The 14,804-nt window shown below is 40.7% G+C and overlaps 1 protein-coding gene across 3 annotated transcripts in view; it reads right to left on the bottom strand.

The window, feature by feature from the left end:
* LOC146332315 (dedicator of cytokinesis protein 3-like) overlaps window positions 1-14,804 on the bottom strand; it is a 287,446-nt gene that overhangs the window by 21,029 nt on the left and 251,613 nt on the right. For all 3 annotated transcript variants that reach the window (XM_084741209.1, XM_084741201.1, XM_084741194.1), the window contains 22 exons: window positions 13,346-13,538; window positions 13,126-13,253; window positions 12,575-12,721; window positions 10,439-10,537; window positions 10,171-10,265; window positions 9,309-9,384; window positions 8,247-8,347; window positions 7,265-7,323; window positions 6,871-7,019; window positions 6,654-6,739; window positions 6,457-6,483; window positions 5,906-6,001; window positions 5,542-5,602; window positions 4,924-5,017; window positions 4,666-4,814; window positions 4,377-4,463; window positions 3,881-3,985; window positions 2,878-3,019; window positions 2,580-2,746; window positions 1,250-1,336; window positions 915-1,094; window positions 487-570 (listed from right to left, as the gene is read on the bottom strand). In XM_084741209.1, coding sequence (XP_084597335.1) covers window positions 487-570; window positions 915-1,094; window positions 1,250-1,336; window positions 2,580-2,746; window positions 2,878-3,019; window positions 3,881-3,985; window positions 4,377-4,463; window positions 4,666-4,814; window positions 4,924-5,017; window positions 5,542-5,602; window positions 5,906-6,001; window positions 6,457-6,483; window positions 6,654-6,739; window positions 6,871-7,019; window positions 7,265-7,323; window positions 8,247-8,347; window positions 9,309-9,384; window positions 10,171-10,265; window positions 10,439-10,537; window positions 12,575-12,721; window positions 13,126-13,253; window positions 13,346-13,538 — 2,412 coding nt within the window. The remainder of the gene's footprint in view (window positions 1-486; window positions 571-914; window positions 1,095-1,249; window positions 1,337-2,579; window positions 2,747-2,877; window positions 3,020-3,880; window positions 3,986-4,376; window positions 4,464-4,665; window positions 4,815-4,923; window positions 5,018-5,541; window positions 5,603-5,905; window positions 6,002-6,456; window positions 6,484-6,653; window positions 6,740-6,870; window positions 7,020-7,264; window positions 7,324-8,246; window positions 8,348-9,308; window positions 9,385-10,170; window positions 10,266-10,438; window positions 10,538-12,574; window positions 12,722-13,125; window positions 13,254-13,345; window positions 13,539-14,804) is intronic.

Consider the following 14,804-nt stretch of genomic DNA (forward strand, 5'->3'; position numbering starts at 1 on the left):
TCACATTAGGTGGCAAAAATACTAATCTAGCACCCCCCCCCGAAGATAAGAAAGTTGAGATCTACACACACACACACACACACACACACACACACACACACACACACACACAAAAACAAACTGGACTTAGATTCAGCCTGGATTTAACGTCTCCTCCTCCGAGTAACCACAGGACGTCTAGATGAGTATTTTTTGTCAGCTGACATTATATGTTCTGGCCAATAAAGTTACAGCTGTAGGCTCAGGTAGTGGCACATGGAAACATGGATGTAGGCGCCAGAAGCTTGAGTCCAGTGCATCCTGGTACATGTAGGCACTGCTGTCACGGCTCTGTGAGGAGAACTCAGCTTTCTCAGTCAGTACAGCAGAGCTGCTTCAACTGACAACATTTACCATCAACACTGAAGCTCCGTCTTATCCAGAAAACACATGTAGAACAAATCGATCAGTCTGTTGATCCAACACTGAGGTTCAATAATGTCTCACCTGTTCCTGCATCAGGTCTTTGAGCTGTGTGATCTTCTCTGTGTCCTCAGGGTGGCTGGTGATGTACTCCTTATCAAAGAAAGCCTGGAAACAGAGGAAAACTAATTAACCATCAAACTTTGTAAAAGTCTGTTGCAATTTTATTATCTCATAAAATTATTGTACTGTTTGGATCGTAGCTGAGCATCAACTTTTATAATAATCTGTGAGGATCAAACATCTTTCTAACCTGCTCATCAAAACAGATATTAACTTAATAAAATACCTCAGTTACTCCTCACCCACACTGACCTGAAGCCTCTGTACTGTATTTTGATCAGACAGTGTTGAGTTCTTTGTGATCCAGCACTTTGAGCAAAGCTAGTTTACTCAGATGAGGCTCTGCCGAGCTGAACTAAATATTATTTTAATAAGTCTTTGTGTCTGACCTCTTGGTATCTGGCGATGCCTCCGTTCACGGCGGCGTCGATGACCCCGTTCAGCGTCATGCTGAGCAGGTTGATGTTGCCGTGCAGCTGCTTGTGTTGGTACTGACTGATCAGAGTCCGCAGCTCCTGGTTCTTATTCTCCACCACAGAGATGGCGTTTTCTAACGGACTCACCTCCACCTGAGAGACAGACGACGGAGTCAAAGTGAGAAACACAGAGACGCAATGAGAAAGATTTCCTGTTGATAGACTGACTGTTGCCTTCGTCTGCAGCGGCTGTGGACATCCAACAAAAACATCAGGGATTATTATGTATTATTTCTTCATTCGCTCACCAGCTCTCTCTTGTCCACCTCAAACCAGCGTGAAATCCCAGGCAGAGGATGAGTGAGGATCAGAGTCGTCCTCTCGATCCAGAGACTCTGAAACAAACACAACGAGCAGTGAGACAAACTGTCCACGTCTGTCCATCGTGGGAGGACGATCCCTCCTCTGTGGCTCCACCTCAGGTCAGACGTGGTAAATGTGGCATTTTTATATCAATAACTGTTATTTTTCATATTATTGATTCGTCTTTTGTTGGGAATTCTTTCAAGGTCTTTAATTTTGTTCTGTTTGGACTCAAGAGACTTGTTGAGTTTCTTACTCTGCTGTTTTAACAGGATTTAGTAACACTGGTGACATTTCATGTTTTTTTCAGAAAAATGCAGCCGTATAATTAATTAATCTTTTGTATGTTTGTACTGTTCACTGTCTGTGTTTTTTATTTATTTTTTTATGTATATATGTACAGAGTTATGTCATTGTTTTACTACTGTAGCTCATGTGCTTTTGTATGTTTTTGTAATGTTTTTTATAATCTATCAACCTGCAGATGAAAATTAGCCTGCGTGTCTAAATCTGGTACATTTACATGATGATATCAAGTGCTCGTTAAATAATGTGCATTATTCCTTTTTAAATAAAATAAACATAAAAATTAAATATCATCAGACTGCAACACATCTTCTCCTCTTACAAACTTTAAATTTAGGTGTAAAAATTATTTATTGGACCAGACTATCCATATTGTGGCCTTTTGTCTTTTCTAGCAGACAGATGCATCATCTTTTTTGTAATTCTTCAGTGTATTATTTTTGGTGTGTTTTTTATTTTTATTTTTTTAAAAGATGCCCAAATACATAAACTAACCATCTCACCCCCCGAATACAAAATGATTTAATGCAATTAATAATATGACAGCAGGTTATAAAAATAATCTCCATGGATTAGAAACAAATGATTAAAAACATTTTTTGATAAAATGTTGATTAGAGCTTAAGTGTATTGCGTTTGTCTGATTAATGTACTTATTTGGTTTGATTTGCATAAAATATATCAAATTTATGAATAGAATAAGTCAGTTGTTTTGCTTTTGCATATTTTTCATTCAGTCTTCACAGTCTGAGTTTCCACTTTATAAAACATTATTTACCGACTGCACATTCATTTTTGTTTAGATTTAAGAGTCTTGCAGCAGTTGATGTGTATCCAGTCTAATAAAATCTTTATATTGATGAACAGAGAGACACAATCTGCATTTTAAAAACAAACAAAATGATAAGAAATAAATCTTCAAACCAGTAAAACCAGTTAACAGCTCTGTTTGAACTTTTCTCTGCTCACCTTGAACTCATTGTCTCGGTCTTTGGGTCCTTTGTGGAAGGGTCGGTCGTAACGGAAACGGCGAACGTTGTTGACCCGGTAGAAGCTCTTGATGCGATCGGGGACTCTGTCCATCTGGAGGACGCTGACGCTGTCCGGCACCGGTGTCACAGCGTAGATCTGGAGGTCTGAGCCGAGGAGGTCAAAGAAGAAAACGGATAAACGGAGGCTTCAGGTCTGATCTGACTGTGGTCACCGTCCACCGACACTCCCTTCATCACCTTTAAAACGTTATCAATCAATCAATCAATAAGGATACACTGTGCGTCACACTGCAGGATGGCCTCGTCTGGCTGATTCGGGTGCTGCATCGCAATGGCCTGTGGGAATTCTCCCAGCATCCTTTGCTGGAAGGCCTCTAGCCTTTCGTAGTCGTGTCCGCGACAGACGAACTCTTTGTTCTGTTGTGGATGATCAAAACCAAAAACAAGTTAAAAGAGTCACGTTCATGTTAATCATCAGAATATTTATGACAAAATAAATTTACTTCCTGTTCCAGAACACAATGTTTAAATGTATTTATTTAACTGGGATCTAACAATTAAAATGTCATTCAGGACTGTGATGTTACAGGGTTGTTGGCTGTCAGAGGTTGAGATCTGCGCCTGAACCCTACAGAACACAACGGCACCTGACGGGTTCAGGCCGGGTCAGGCCTTATTTCCCACATACTTCACGGGCTCTATGCTATACTATATTTATTTATTTATTTTAATTTTTCTCCCTAGTTTAGTTGTTGCCAATTCCAATTAATTTTTCAGGCACGATTAAAGTGCTACTGTCAGACAGATGCAAAGAAACAGAAATTTTCCTTTTTTTCTTATGAAAATGCTCAAGCCAATGAATCAGTAATAAAAGTAATTGGCAATGAACTTTAAAACTGATTAAAAATCGATAAATCTTTGCAGCTCTAGTTAATAATTCAAACATTCATTGCGAAAGATTTCAAACCAATTTATTGTGCATGCTTTGATTGTGGCTGGCTTCTTCAAGTCATTATTTTTCTTTATGATAAATATCACATTTGTGGACTTTTGAAATCATGGTATTATGGTACTTTGGGTTTCTGGTATCGTTACATCCCTAACAGATAATATATTTTGCTTTTTTGAAGTACAGTAACCAGCAGGTTACAGTTAAGAATGACAAATTACATGAGACAAAACTTAAACTATATAAACCTACACTGTATAAAGGTACATGTGCATTGTAAGCACTGAAAAATCAAATATTGTATAAAAAATCTGAAAGATTTAACTCACTCTGAGGAAGAAGGGGAACTTCCTGCCGTAGAATCCAACCCTGAAGAACTCGGGCTCCAGACGCTGCTGCTCCATAATGTTGTCGTAATACGCTGCCTCCATTTTCTACACACACACACACACACACACACACACACACACACACACACACACACACACACACACACACCACAAAAGGAAGATGATGAGGAGCATGAAGTCAAATTTACACTGCCTTCACTAACTTGATTCATAATTTAAACAGTATAAAAAAAGTTTGAATACATTAATGTCAGTGACGAACAGATAAAGACTCTGCTTGTTTTTCTTGTTTTCAGATCATTCTGTGCTCTGATCAATGAGTTTGATCATATTAGGAAATGTTCAAGGTTAAACTCAGATAGCTGATAGAAGATATATGAATGTTGTTTTACAGTAAAACAGAAACAGAAGTGTTGTGTTTTGTGGTTTGTGAGTCACTGAACAGAAACAGTGTGTGTGTCATGCAGCAGCTCACCCGGATCCAGCTGAGACTCTGGTAGTCGTACAGAGACTCATACTGGAAGGCCAGTTCCCTGCACAGAGGAATACCAAACTCCCAGCACTGATGGACACACACACACACACACACACACACACACACACACACACACACACACACACACACACACACACACACACACACACACAGAAACAGTCAGTGTGGTTTAAAGCAGAAACATTGATCACGATTCTCAGTGAAAACACTTGTTGTGTGTCTGTGACACTGCTGCAGGTGTGTATCTGTGTTGACACCATCCTCTCACCTTCCCCTTGTTGAAGTAGTGGATTACTTTACGGCAGAGCCCCTCCTTGCGATGCCACTCGGTCTGAGCAGGGTAATGCAGGAACTCTTTGAGAGGTCGCTCGTCCCAGTGCAGCAGCTCCCAGTACAACAGCAGAGTGAACGCAGCCTCTGTGGACACGAACCAACGGTCACACACACCTCAAACACACCCTGCATGTGTGTGTGTGTGTGTGTGTGTGTGTGTGTGTGCTTGCACGTGTGTCTGTTTGTGTCGTACCTGTGTAGTTCTCAGCCTGCAGATGCATGTCACACAGTTTGTGGATGTAGCGGATGTACATCTCCTCCTTGTTGATCTCTGACTTGTAGAAATTCTGAGAAGATACAAAACACACAAAGTAATTTCTGTGTTTCCACATGTAAAACTTTTCCATCAAAGTCTTGAAGTCTTCAGCACAGTGGTAGTTTTGATCCAAACCTACAATAGTTTACTCTGAGACTAAATATTAAAGTTATTTTGGAGTTATTGGAGTAGAGAGTTATTTTGTCAGACTAATCATTTTAAACAACATCTGTGATCTGATGTTTGAATCCTTGTGCAAATGTGCTTTACTCTTATTGACTCTTTATTTCCTTTCATAAATTTCCTTTCATGTTCAGAGCAGCAGAGGACTGAGAAACTGATAAAAAGCACAAACTGGTGGATAAAAATTCACCAGAATGCAAAATCTTATCAGGGAGGAAGCAAAGATCCTGTGTTTGATAAGTGATCATATGTGATCATGCACCAGGTGGCAAACCTACCAGGAAGACTCGAGTGTAAACTGTGACTAAATTAACAGTCTGCTGAGAAAATCAGTCATTTGGTGATTAGATATAAATACGACATAAATCTTACCAGGAGGTTGACGGTGCAGCCGATCTTCTTGTTCTCTGTCTCGTCTCCTTTCATGCAGTCCCTAAAGACGAGACGAGACACACTCATTTAATAAACAACAAACTTACATTAAAGTTCATTTTCTCAAGGAAGTTCATCTTTACCAGCATAAGAAATTGTAAACAACAAATAACATCTGTCAATACAGATAACAATAACGTCTAAATGTTAAGTAACTGTTACTGAAAAATGTTACGACCAGTTATGTAACTCGAATACAAAAGCACACATTAATGGTGTGTGTGTGCACGTGTGTGTGTGTGTGTGTGTGTGTGTGTGTGTGTGTGTGTGTGTGTGTGTGTGTGTGTGTGTGTGTGTGTGTTACCTGTAGTCCAGCAGTCGCTCCATCAGTCGAGTGACCGAGGTAACAAAGGAGATCCCCGTCTCTCTCCACGTCTCCTGCTCGATCTTCTCCAACAAACTTCAAAGAAAACACACGAGTTAAATCATGAGCTGTAATCAACTCAGTCTCAAGAACTGGGACAAAATCAAATATTTTTTTTTTTTTTTTACTCTTCAATTATGCTGGAAAATACATCTTAAACAATCAAATTCTTGTCTATTAAAGCTTGTAACAGGCCAACATCCTAGTGATTACATTTTTTTAATCAGCTTTTTTATTTTTTAAAGTGTCTCAGAGTTTCTTAATTTTAATCAAAATACACATTTTTAAACCATAATTCTTATTTAACTTTGATTTAGAGGGACGACAGTCGACATGTTATGGTTGAGACACATCTGACAGAAATATTATTGAATGAATTTGTCACTGCAGATCACAGCACCGTCATGATGACAGAGAATAACTATAAGATTATCAGAAGATAAATATCAGCACGGTGCTGTTCGTCTCCCTGTGTGTAGGTGAGGTCGTACCTGGGGTAGGGCCCAAACAGCTGGGTTCTAGTCCCGCAGCACAGAGCAAACAAACACAGCAGCAGAGTTAGAGCAGAAAAACTGAGAGTTAATTCTGTTAGAAACAGGAAGGAAAGATTCACACTGGTTTAATACATGAGACAGACAGAAGTTAGAGGCAAACAGAGGGAGGAAAGGTGAAGGAATGTGTTCCTTACAGCAAACCGAAGAGTTCTCTGTAGTTCTCGTCACCTTTTCCCTCAGAAACCAAACTGTCCAGCTTGTCAATCAGCTCAGCCTCCACCTGCACAGAGACACAGAACAAAATACACACAAAAAAAAAGAAACGATTAGACCGACTTCCTCTGTGGTCTCTGACTCTTTGTTAAGTCACTGTTGTCTACAGTTGATCATGTGACAGATGTGTTTGTGTACCTGTTTGAAGTTTCCGTTCTTGCGTTGCTCCCAGTCCATCATGTCGTGGAAGATGGGGATCATGATGTTTCGTACCTCCACCTGAGGAACCAGCGTCACTCCCAGGAACGGGCCGATCATCCCGGGGATGAAATGGATCTTATTCTCACCTGCAACCAGCAGACGTGTTCCAATTTATCTTCATCAGTCAGACAAAGAATCTGTTGCTCTGCGTGCAAATTAAAGGTTTTATTTTGTAGGAGTGGAAAAACTCTGCAGCTCCTGACTCTGAGTCTTTGGAAAGGTGTTCTTTTTTTTCCTTTCAGTTTTATTGGTGGTTAGAGAACAACACCACCACCTGCTGGACTGGAGGGCGGAGCAGAAGATATTTGGAAAGATGCAGAGAAAATCTTACCAAGGTTCTGCCACATACTGAACAGTTCGTAGGTCATCATCACTCTCATGTCGCCGTACCTGCAGACAGACATAAAGTAATCAGTAACTGCTGGAGCTGGTTACACCTGGACTAAAGCTACGTCAGTCATGACTTATCTGGCATTTTGATATTATCAGCTTTGACCTGCAGACACCTTGTCAGCGTGATGTCAGCGCTCCTCCCTCTGAGTTTTGTGAAGGTGGTGGAAAAGTTAGTTTGCAGCCCTGAACTGTAACTCTTATTCATCTTTGTTCAAACGTTTATCTAAATGCTATCAGTCGTCGTCCTTTTTTTAAATATTAATATGTTTCTTCTGTCATCATAACTGACTACAAATCTAATCTACAATCATTACTGGCTGGTGTTCAAGATGTTGTCTTAAGATGTATAGAATAATGTAGTTGACTGATATCACCTCTGTACATACAGCTGATTTATTTATACATACACACTGTGCTGTCTGCAGACTGTCACACCTGGAAACACGTCTTCTCTCTGTTTTTAATTTTTTTCCTGTGATTTCTTTCAATATTCAAGGCTGTAATTTGCCTAATTTTCACAGTTCTGGAGACTCGGTGGAGTCTGGAGGAACTTCTTAGTGCCTGAGGAAGTTTACTGAGTTTAGTGTCTGGGGTCTCCTCGTTCCTGGGTCTGTTCTGTGGAAAAGGCCTCACAGAGAGAGAAGCGAGTTTTCCTGGAGTAAAGAAGAGTTCCTGCAGGATTGATAAAGTAGGTCGCCGAGTTTGTAACCAGGCGTCGCTTCACTTCAAAGAGGAAAAGTGTTTTCTTTCAACTTCTGACTCTCAGCATTTTAGCTGCAGACGACACGAGTCTGAGGAGGAGAGTTACTGGACTGACAGCAGCAGCCTGTGGCTTCATACTGTACATCTACACTGACAAGCTGTGTGTGTGTGTGTGTGTGTGTGTGTGTGTGTGTGTGTGTGTGTGTGTGTGTTCTTACTTGTCTAAGACCTTCTTCCTCTTTGCAGGACTCAGATTTTCCAGCTGTAAGCTGGGCTGGTTGATGTACAGCACAGCCAGGCTGAAGTACGAGTTCCACACCTGCTCACACACAAACATCACACTGACTTACAATCATTTCCTGTAAATTTACTGGAACCCTAACCACAAAAACCACAAAAACCACAAAAACCACAAAATCCACCAAACTCCACCATAAAACTTAAGGCTCAGTTCAGACCGAAGATTTATGATGAGATGCAGTGAGACTTGGAGCTACTTGCAACACATTTCATGTAGGAGTAACTTTCTTTTTAGTAGAGAGAAACCGAAGTAACCGAGGAACCAGAACATTTTGGTTCTTTGAAAACCATAAGCAGAACACCATTTATTTCCGTAACACTGAAGAGAACACAAACATCTCTACGGCTGAAATTCTTCAACTCACATGAAAAAATCAACCTGGATAAATAGCAAAACAGATAAGAGGAAAAAAGTGCATTTTATTTTGGGGTTAACTGTCCCTTTAATGATTTTTACACAGTCAAAGAAAAAAACACAGCTTCCATTAATCAGTTTTTGAGTGTGTGGAAGTAAAATGTTCAACAGAACATTAGATCTCTGCTGATTCATCATGATTCACTGTTTTCTCTCGCCTGGTGGCAAAAAAACAGAGCCTTGAGCCTCCTGAGAAAACATTTGTCTTCACTTTTAAACTCTCAGCTGCTCCACTTATTGTGGAAGTCGACACTCGGTGTGTTGCTGTGTGACGACCTGCAGCCTGCAGACGAAATGGTTTTCAGTGTCAGTAAATCAGCTGCTGTTTGTTCAGTGTTCAGACGGACGACAGGTTTTAGGTGTTTTGTCACAAAAAGTGAAGACAGAGGAAATGATGTGAATGAAGTACTGAAGCAACAAGAGCAGATTAATTTCTGTCATAAATGAAGAGAAGGAGACAGAAAAGTCCTTTAAAGCTCAGTGAACAGAGAAACCACATTAAATAATCCCATGATAACACTCAGGTGTAGTTTGTGTTTAATGTGTGTCACTTAACGTCTCGTACCTTAAAGTCAAAGTCGGCTTCTGTGAAGTTCTTGTGCAGAGCAGGTGACAGGTACTGAGCTGTGGTCAGGATGATGCTGCAAACAAAAACAGCTGTCAGTGGAGTCACTGATCCACATTACATTACACACTACAGATGTGTGTCTAAACTGTCGGGGGGATAATTTTCACCACGTTTCCACCCAAAGTACTCAGAATTTTTGGTCACAGGAACAATTTTTCAAGGTACTAAAAGGTTACTTCAGCTCACTGTTGTCTGTTTCCACCTCGGTCTACAGGACCACAGAATTTAGAAAAATCAACGGCTGTTTTTACTTTTTTGCAAGCAACTACAATACAATGATGACGGCATATAAAGTGACAGAGCAGCATCATTATAGACACATTTCCACTGCATGGAAGGGATCAACTCAACTTTTCTATTAGGGAATGAACCTCCATTGAGGTTCCAAGTTAGCTGAGTCGATTGGTTGTGCAACATGGGAACTCCTGCACATCTCAGCATTTTTAAACTGGCAAGCTAGCAACCACAAGTTTTTTAATTCACTCAAAAATGGCAGCCAATAAATCCATGCTATGATTTATTGATGAAGTGTAGATTTATCAATTTGTACCATTCTCCTGCAGATCCATGATAATGAACAAAAATCAAACTGGTTTGCAGCTGCAGATTTTTAATAACAGTGGCTGAAATAAAATGTAGTTTCTGTATCCCCTCCCCCCCAGACAGGAACTTTTAGGGGGTAATACAACGTCCCCGGCACTTAATTTAGACCACGGGCCCTGCGGTGGAAACAGAGTCCCTCCAAAGCTTCCTCTTAGTCCCTGTGGAAAGTTCCTGAAGTGTTGCTTTTGCGTCTTACTTGCTGGTGAGGAGCCTCATGACGTTCCAGTCGCGGGGGAAAATGCTGAGCTTCATCAGATTTCTGAACACACACAAAATCTTCAACAAGAACTCCTGAAGAGAGAAATTGGGAAGAGATTATGATGAAGGAGTTTGACTGTCAGTTTCTATACATGTCCAGAACACTGTGTTTCTGTCTGTTCCATCACATGTTCTTTACATCATCACATACAAAGACAGCAGCTGATCAGCCCTCAGACTGGATGTAATGTTGCACAGTCTTTTACCTTGAGCTCCTCTTTGCTCTGAAAGTTTTCCATCAGGTGCTGGAAGTGGATATCTGTCATCTGGCGGAGGAGGGACAGGAGGCAGGACACGTACTCTCCCTGCCAATAGGAAACCGGGGCACGGGCATGTGAGCCAATCACATTGGAAGCAGTCAGCAGTGAGTGAACAATCAGAGATGATGACAGCAGGATAAGACAAACTCTTTCCCAAACCTGCTCCCTACCAGCTACCATCCAACAAGGATACTGACTGACAGCTGGTTCAGCTGTTATTTTAGCCTGCCCTACTTTTTTTTTTTACAGTAAAACTCCTCTAATTAAATCCATAACGAGCCGAATCCTTCGTGCGAATGTGTAAATGGAGCTGTAGTGGATTTAACGAGTCAGAGCAGGACTGAGACTGAGCCAAAGATGAAATGAGTGAAATATAATCATTTATGTAACAATCAACCAATAAAATGTGGAATTTCCAGATGAAACTGCTGCTTATACTGACAGAAAGAACTACACCTGACAGAAGGAGTATAATACACGTTTACACAACCCCTTAACAATTTAACTACGACACAAACTGTTCTTTTCCAGGATTACGTATAACACAGATTGGATGCAACAACTTTAATAAGAAGTATTGAACCGTGCAAACATGCAAAAAGAGAGGAGGATGAGGAGAAGGAAGAGGATGTTTAATTAAAGAGCCAACAAAAGATCAGGGTTTCTACACATTTTACATTCAAAAAATCTGTATTTTTACAAACTCAAATTTCCAGACTTCTCTGTAGATTTTTCAGACCATAAATTTTGACATCAGAGAACCACAGACCTGAACCTCATTCAGGTCTTCACTCTCTCCTGCTCACTTCACCCTGACAATAAAACCCTAAGACCCTAAAGACCCTAATGCTCCAGTTAGACTATTAAAATAAAAGTTGCTGCATTGTAAAGGCAGTCTGTTGAATGTTTCTTGAACTACCTGTAAGCACCTACGTTCCATCAGACTTGAACTTTGCTTTAGGGCACTAACTCATCAGATTTAATTACAACAGAGATCAGATGCATGAACTTGAATAAGAATTATTGAGCCGTGCAAGCATGCAAAAAGAGAAGAGGAGGAAGAGGATGAGTGATGTTTAATCAAAGAGCGAACAAAAGATCAGGGTTTCTACACATTTTCCATTCTAAAATTCTGTATTTTCAGACGTCCATGTAGATTTTTCAAACCAGTACAAACTGCTAGATACTTACAATGTGAATAAATGACAAAATATGGCGACATAGTGGGTGTTTAACACAAACTTCTAAACTGACGGCTGGAGGACGTTCCACTGTCAAACATCTCTGCCCAAAGAGGAAGTAAAAAAACAGCTTTATGATTTATTACAGTAAATATATTACAGATTTTGCCTTTAATATATTGAATAAATTATTAACGCTCTCTCCCATATGTTTTACTCTCTAGATAAGAACTGAAAATTAGTTTTCAAAAGTTCAATAATTCAGTTTTCGTGGTGTCTGTGCAGACTTGTTTGTTCACTGTGTCCATGGAAACGAAGATGAACGCGGCCACACAGGTTTCCTTGAGCAAAAAAGAAATTCTGTTTACCTTTCTGAAAACTGACTCATAAATGTTCAGACAGGTCTAATATTTGGTTATTTGTGACGCTGTGTATACTACTAATTTCTTTTCTTTTTTCCACACTTAAATCAGATTCCTTACTTTTCCACGCTGCGTAGGAACCCTGACAGACGGTGGACAGACGGGTCAGTGACAGGATGGATGTATTAGGGGAGGGCAATATGGACAAAATTAACACTGTGATGGTTAAACACATCATTAATCTTGGAAAAAATTAATTATATTAACCAGAGTATTTGAAATTTCGCACTGTTGAGTCAATGTTTCTTCGCGTTTGAATGTTTTGGTCATTTCAAATCTCACATAATGACAGATCTTATTAGAATTTAACTGGTCATTGTTTGCGTGAAAGCCATGAAGGAGGATTTTGTCAGGGCATCAAACAATAATCGTAAAATATTGCCCAGCCCGAGGACAGATGGAGAGGAGGGTGGTGGCAGGACGTGCAGGACGGATGAGCGGGAGGTGAAGTTGAAGTAGTCGTATTGTTAGTTACTAACAGTGATCTCCGCGGTGCACTGCGGACAGCGTTGACCCCTTACCGCCTCCTGCGATTGGCTCTTGCTCATGATTGACAGCAGGGTCTGCAGGAGGACGTCCAGCAGCGACTCGACCATCATCTCCACCTCCTCCTGCACCGACGTGTCCTGGAGGGAGAGTTGAGAGACGTGACAGAAAAGGGAAGGGTGAGACGGAGGAAAGCAGAGAGCAGAAAAGAGAATGAAGGAAAGGAGAAGTGGACATTCTCTCTGTGTGTCACAGTTTGTTTCTCCAAAGTGACAGTTCCTCTTTTTCACACGGGAGACTTTCAAGGGACACAAGAAAATATTGTTTTGAGTTGTTTGTTCTTCTTTTCTCTGTGATTCATTTAGACCTTCCCAACCGCACATGGACACACAGCCTGAATGTGCTGCAGTGAAATACTGTTATATATGAGTGTGTGTGCGTGTGTGTGTGTGTGTGCATGTGTGTGTGTGTGTGTGTGTGTGTGCGCGCGTGTGTGTGTGTGTGTGTGTGTGTGTGTGTGTGTGTGCGTGCGTGTGTGTGTTACCAGTGAGCTGGTCTTGATGATAGAGAATATAGAGCTGAGGATTCCAGAGCAGATGAGCAGCTCTTTCTGCTGCCTCAGATGAAGATGGATGTGATGAAGGACCACAGGAAGGAGGATCCTTCGAGACTCTGAGGACACAGAGACACAAAGACTTTTATTTGATCTCATTTCTTTTTCATATCATAGAGAAGTATCACTAAAATTGAACTAAAACAGTTACCTGGAAAAGAGAAGAGCTTGCTGTCCACTGTCCGGGCGATGGACTGCAGTTTGACCACGTCCATGGACTGTCCGATGTGCACCGTGGACGGCATGCTGCCCAGAGTACCACGCACAAACTCCGCCACTTCCTGCACCGTGAACATCTGCAGCAGCTCATCAAAGATCGCCGGGAACGAGTTCAGCAGGGCGGCCTGAGGGAGAGAAGAGTGACGGGGTGAGAGGAGTTTCTGCAGAGGAGGGCAGACGTGGAAGATGGAGAAAAGAAAGAAAGAAAGAAAAAGAAAGAAAGAAAGAAAGAAAGAAAGAAAGAGGCTTTAAAGGTTAATATAACGTCAGGTTCTGTGTTTGTAGTGAAGAGAAATGTGACCGTGACTTCATTCTGTAACAAGGAGAGGAGACGTGAGTTACAGTGAACACAGTGAAAAGCTGAACTCCAAAATGCAAAGTGGCACAGAACTGGTCTGTATGTGAGTTTGAGTTTGACACACCTGTTCTACAGTAAAACTCTGCTGAGACTCTATTTTGTCATCTAGTTTTTTAACCAAACACTCAGAGTGAAGTACAGTCTGCTCTGTTCTTTAATTTAAGTGTTGCATTTTGTAACACAGCTGTTCACCGGTGGAGACGTTCGAAAGGGAGGAAGGACAACGAACAAGGAGGAAATCATTAGCAGATAAGAAATCATTAAGAAAAACGGCAAATCTTGGAAAACAAAGAAAGAAAAGTGAAAACAGGAAAGCAGACAGATTGGCAGGGAAAAGTGTATTAATCTGTAACCAGTTCAACACAATTTAAAACTCACAGCACAGCAACACATCTGATAAGAGACGAGGACGTCCAGCAGCTGCTGGCTGGTTTTAGTGACACGATGAGGACGAATGTGATAAGATGAAGAGATTTTATAGCTCAGTAACAAACAAAATCCACTTCTCTGTTTACAGTAGTTCAGTGTTTACAGCAGAAAAATGATGGTTCTGACTGAACACTGTATGTGTCTGTCAACGACAAACAAGCTTCATCCATCATCTCAGCTGATTAATCTCACAGTTTTCATCTTCACCACAGAATTGATGCAAGTTTTTAAAAAAAGTTCACTCCATGAACAAATATTCCTTGTTGTCCTCATTTCCGTCAGTTTGGCTCCTCTGCAGCCATTAAACCAGACGTCCTGCACATTTTCATTTCAAAATTACAAACTTTTAAAGATTAAAATTTCCAAACTTCCCTGTAGAGTTTTTTTCAGAACATATCTGACATCTTACATTCTGACTCCGTGTGCTCGGTCAGGTCTGTCAGGTTATCAAATAGCTGCCAGTAAACTTTAGCTCAGTTCTGTCGCTCAAACTAAACCAGTTCTCAAGTGCAGCCAAAGTAAATTAACTGTTGCTACCTTAACATACTGAATACAAACTTTTTGGTTTCTTGAATAAATAAGATCAAAAAATGAGCTGAAAAAA

This window comes from Lutjanus erythropterus, chromosome 2 (genome assembly GCF_056507025.1).
Source record: "Lutjanus erythropterus isolate fLutEry1 chromosome 2, fLutEry1.hap2, whole genome shotgun sequence".
Lineage (NCBI taxonomy): Eukaryota > Metazoa > Chordata > Actinopteri > Lutjaniformes > Lutjanidae > Lutjanus > Lutjanus erythropterus.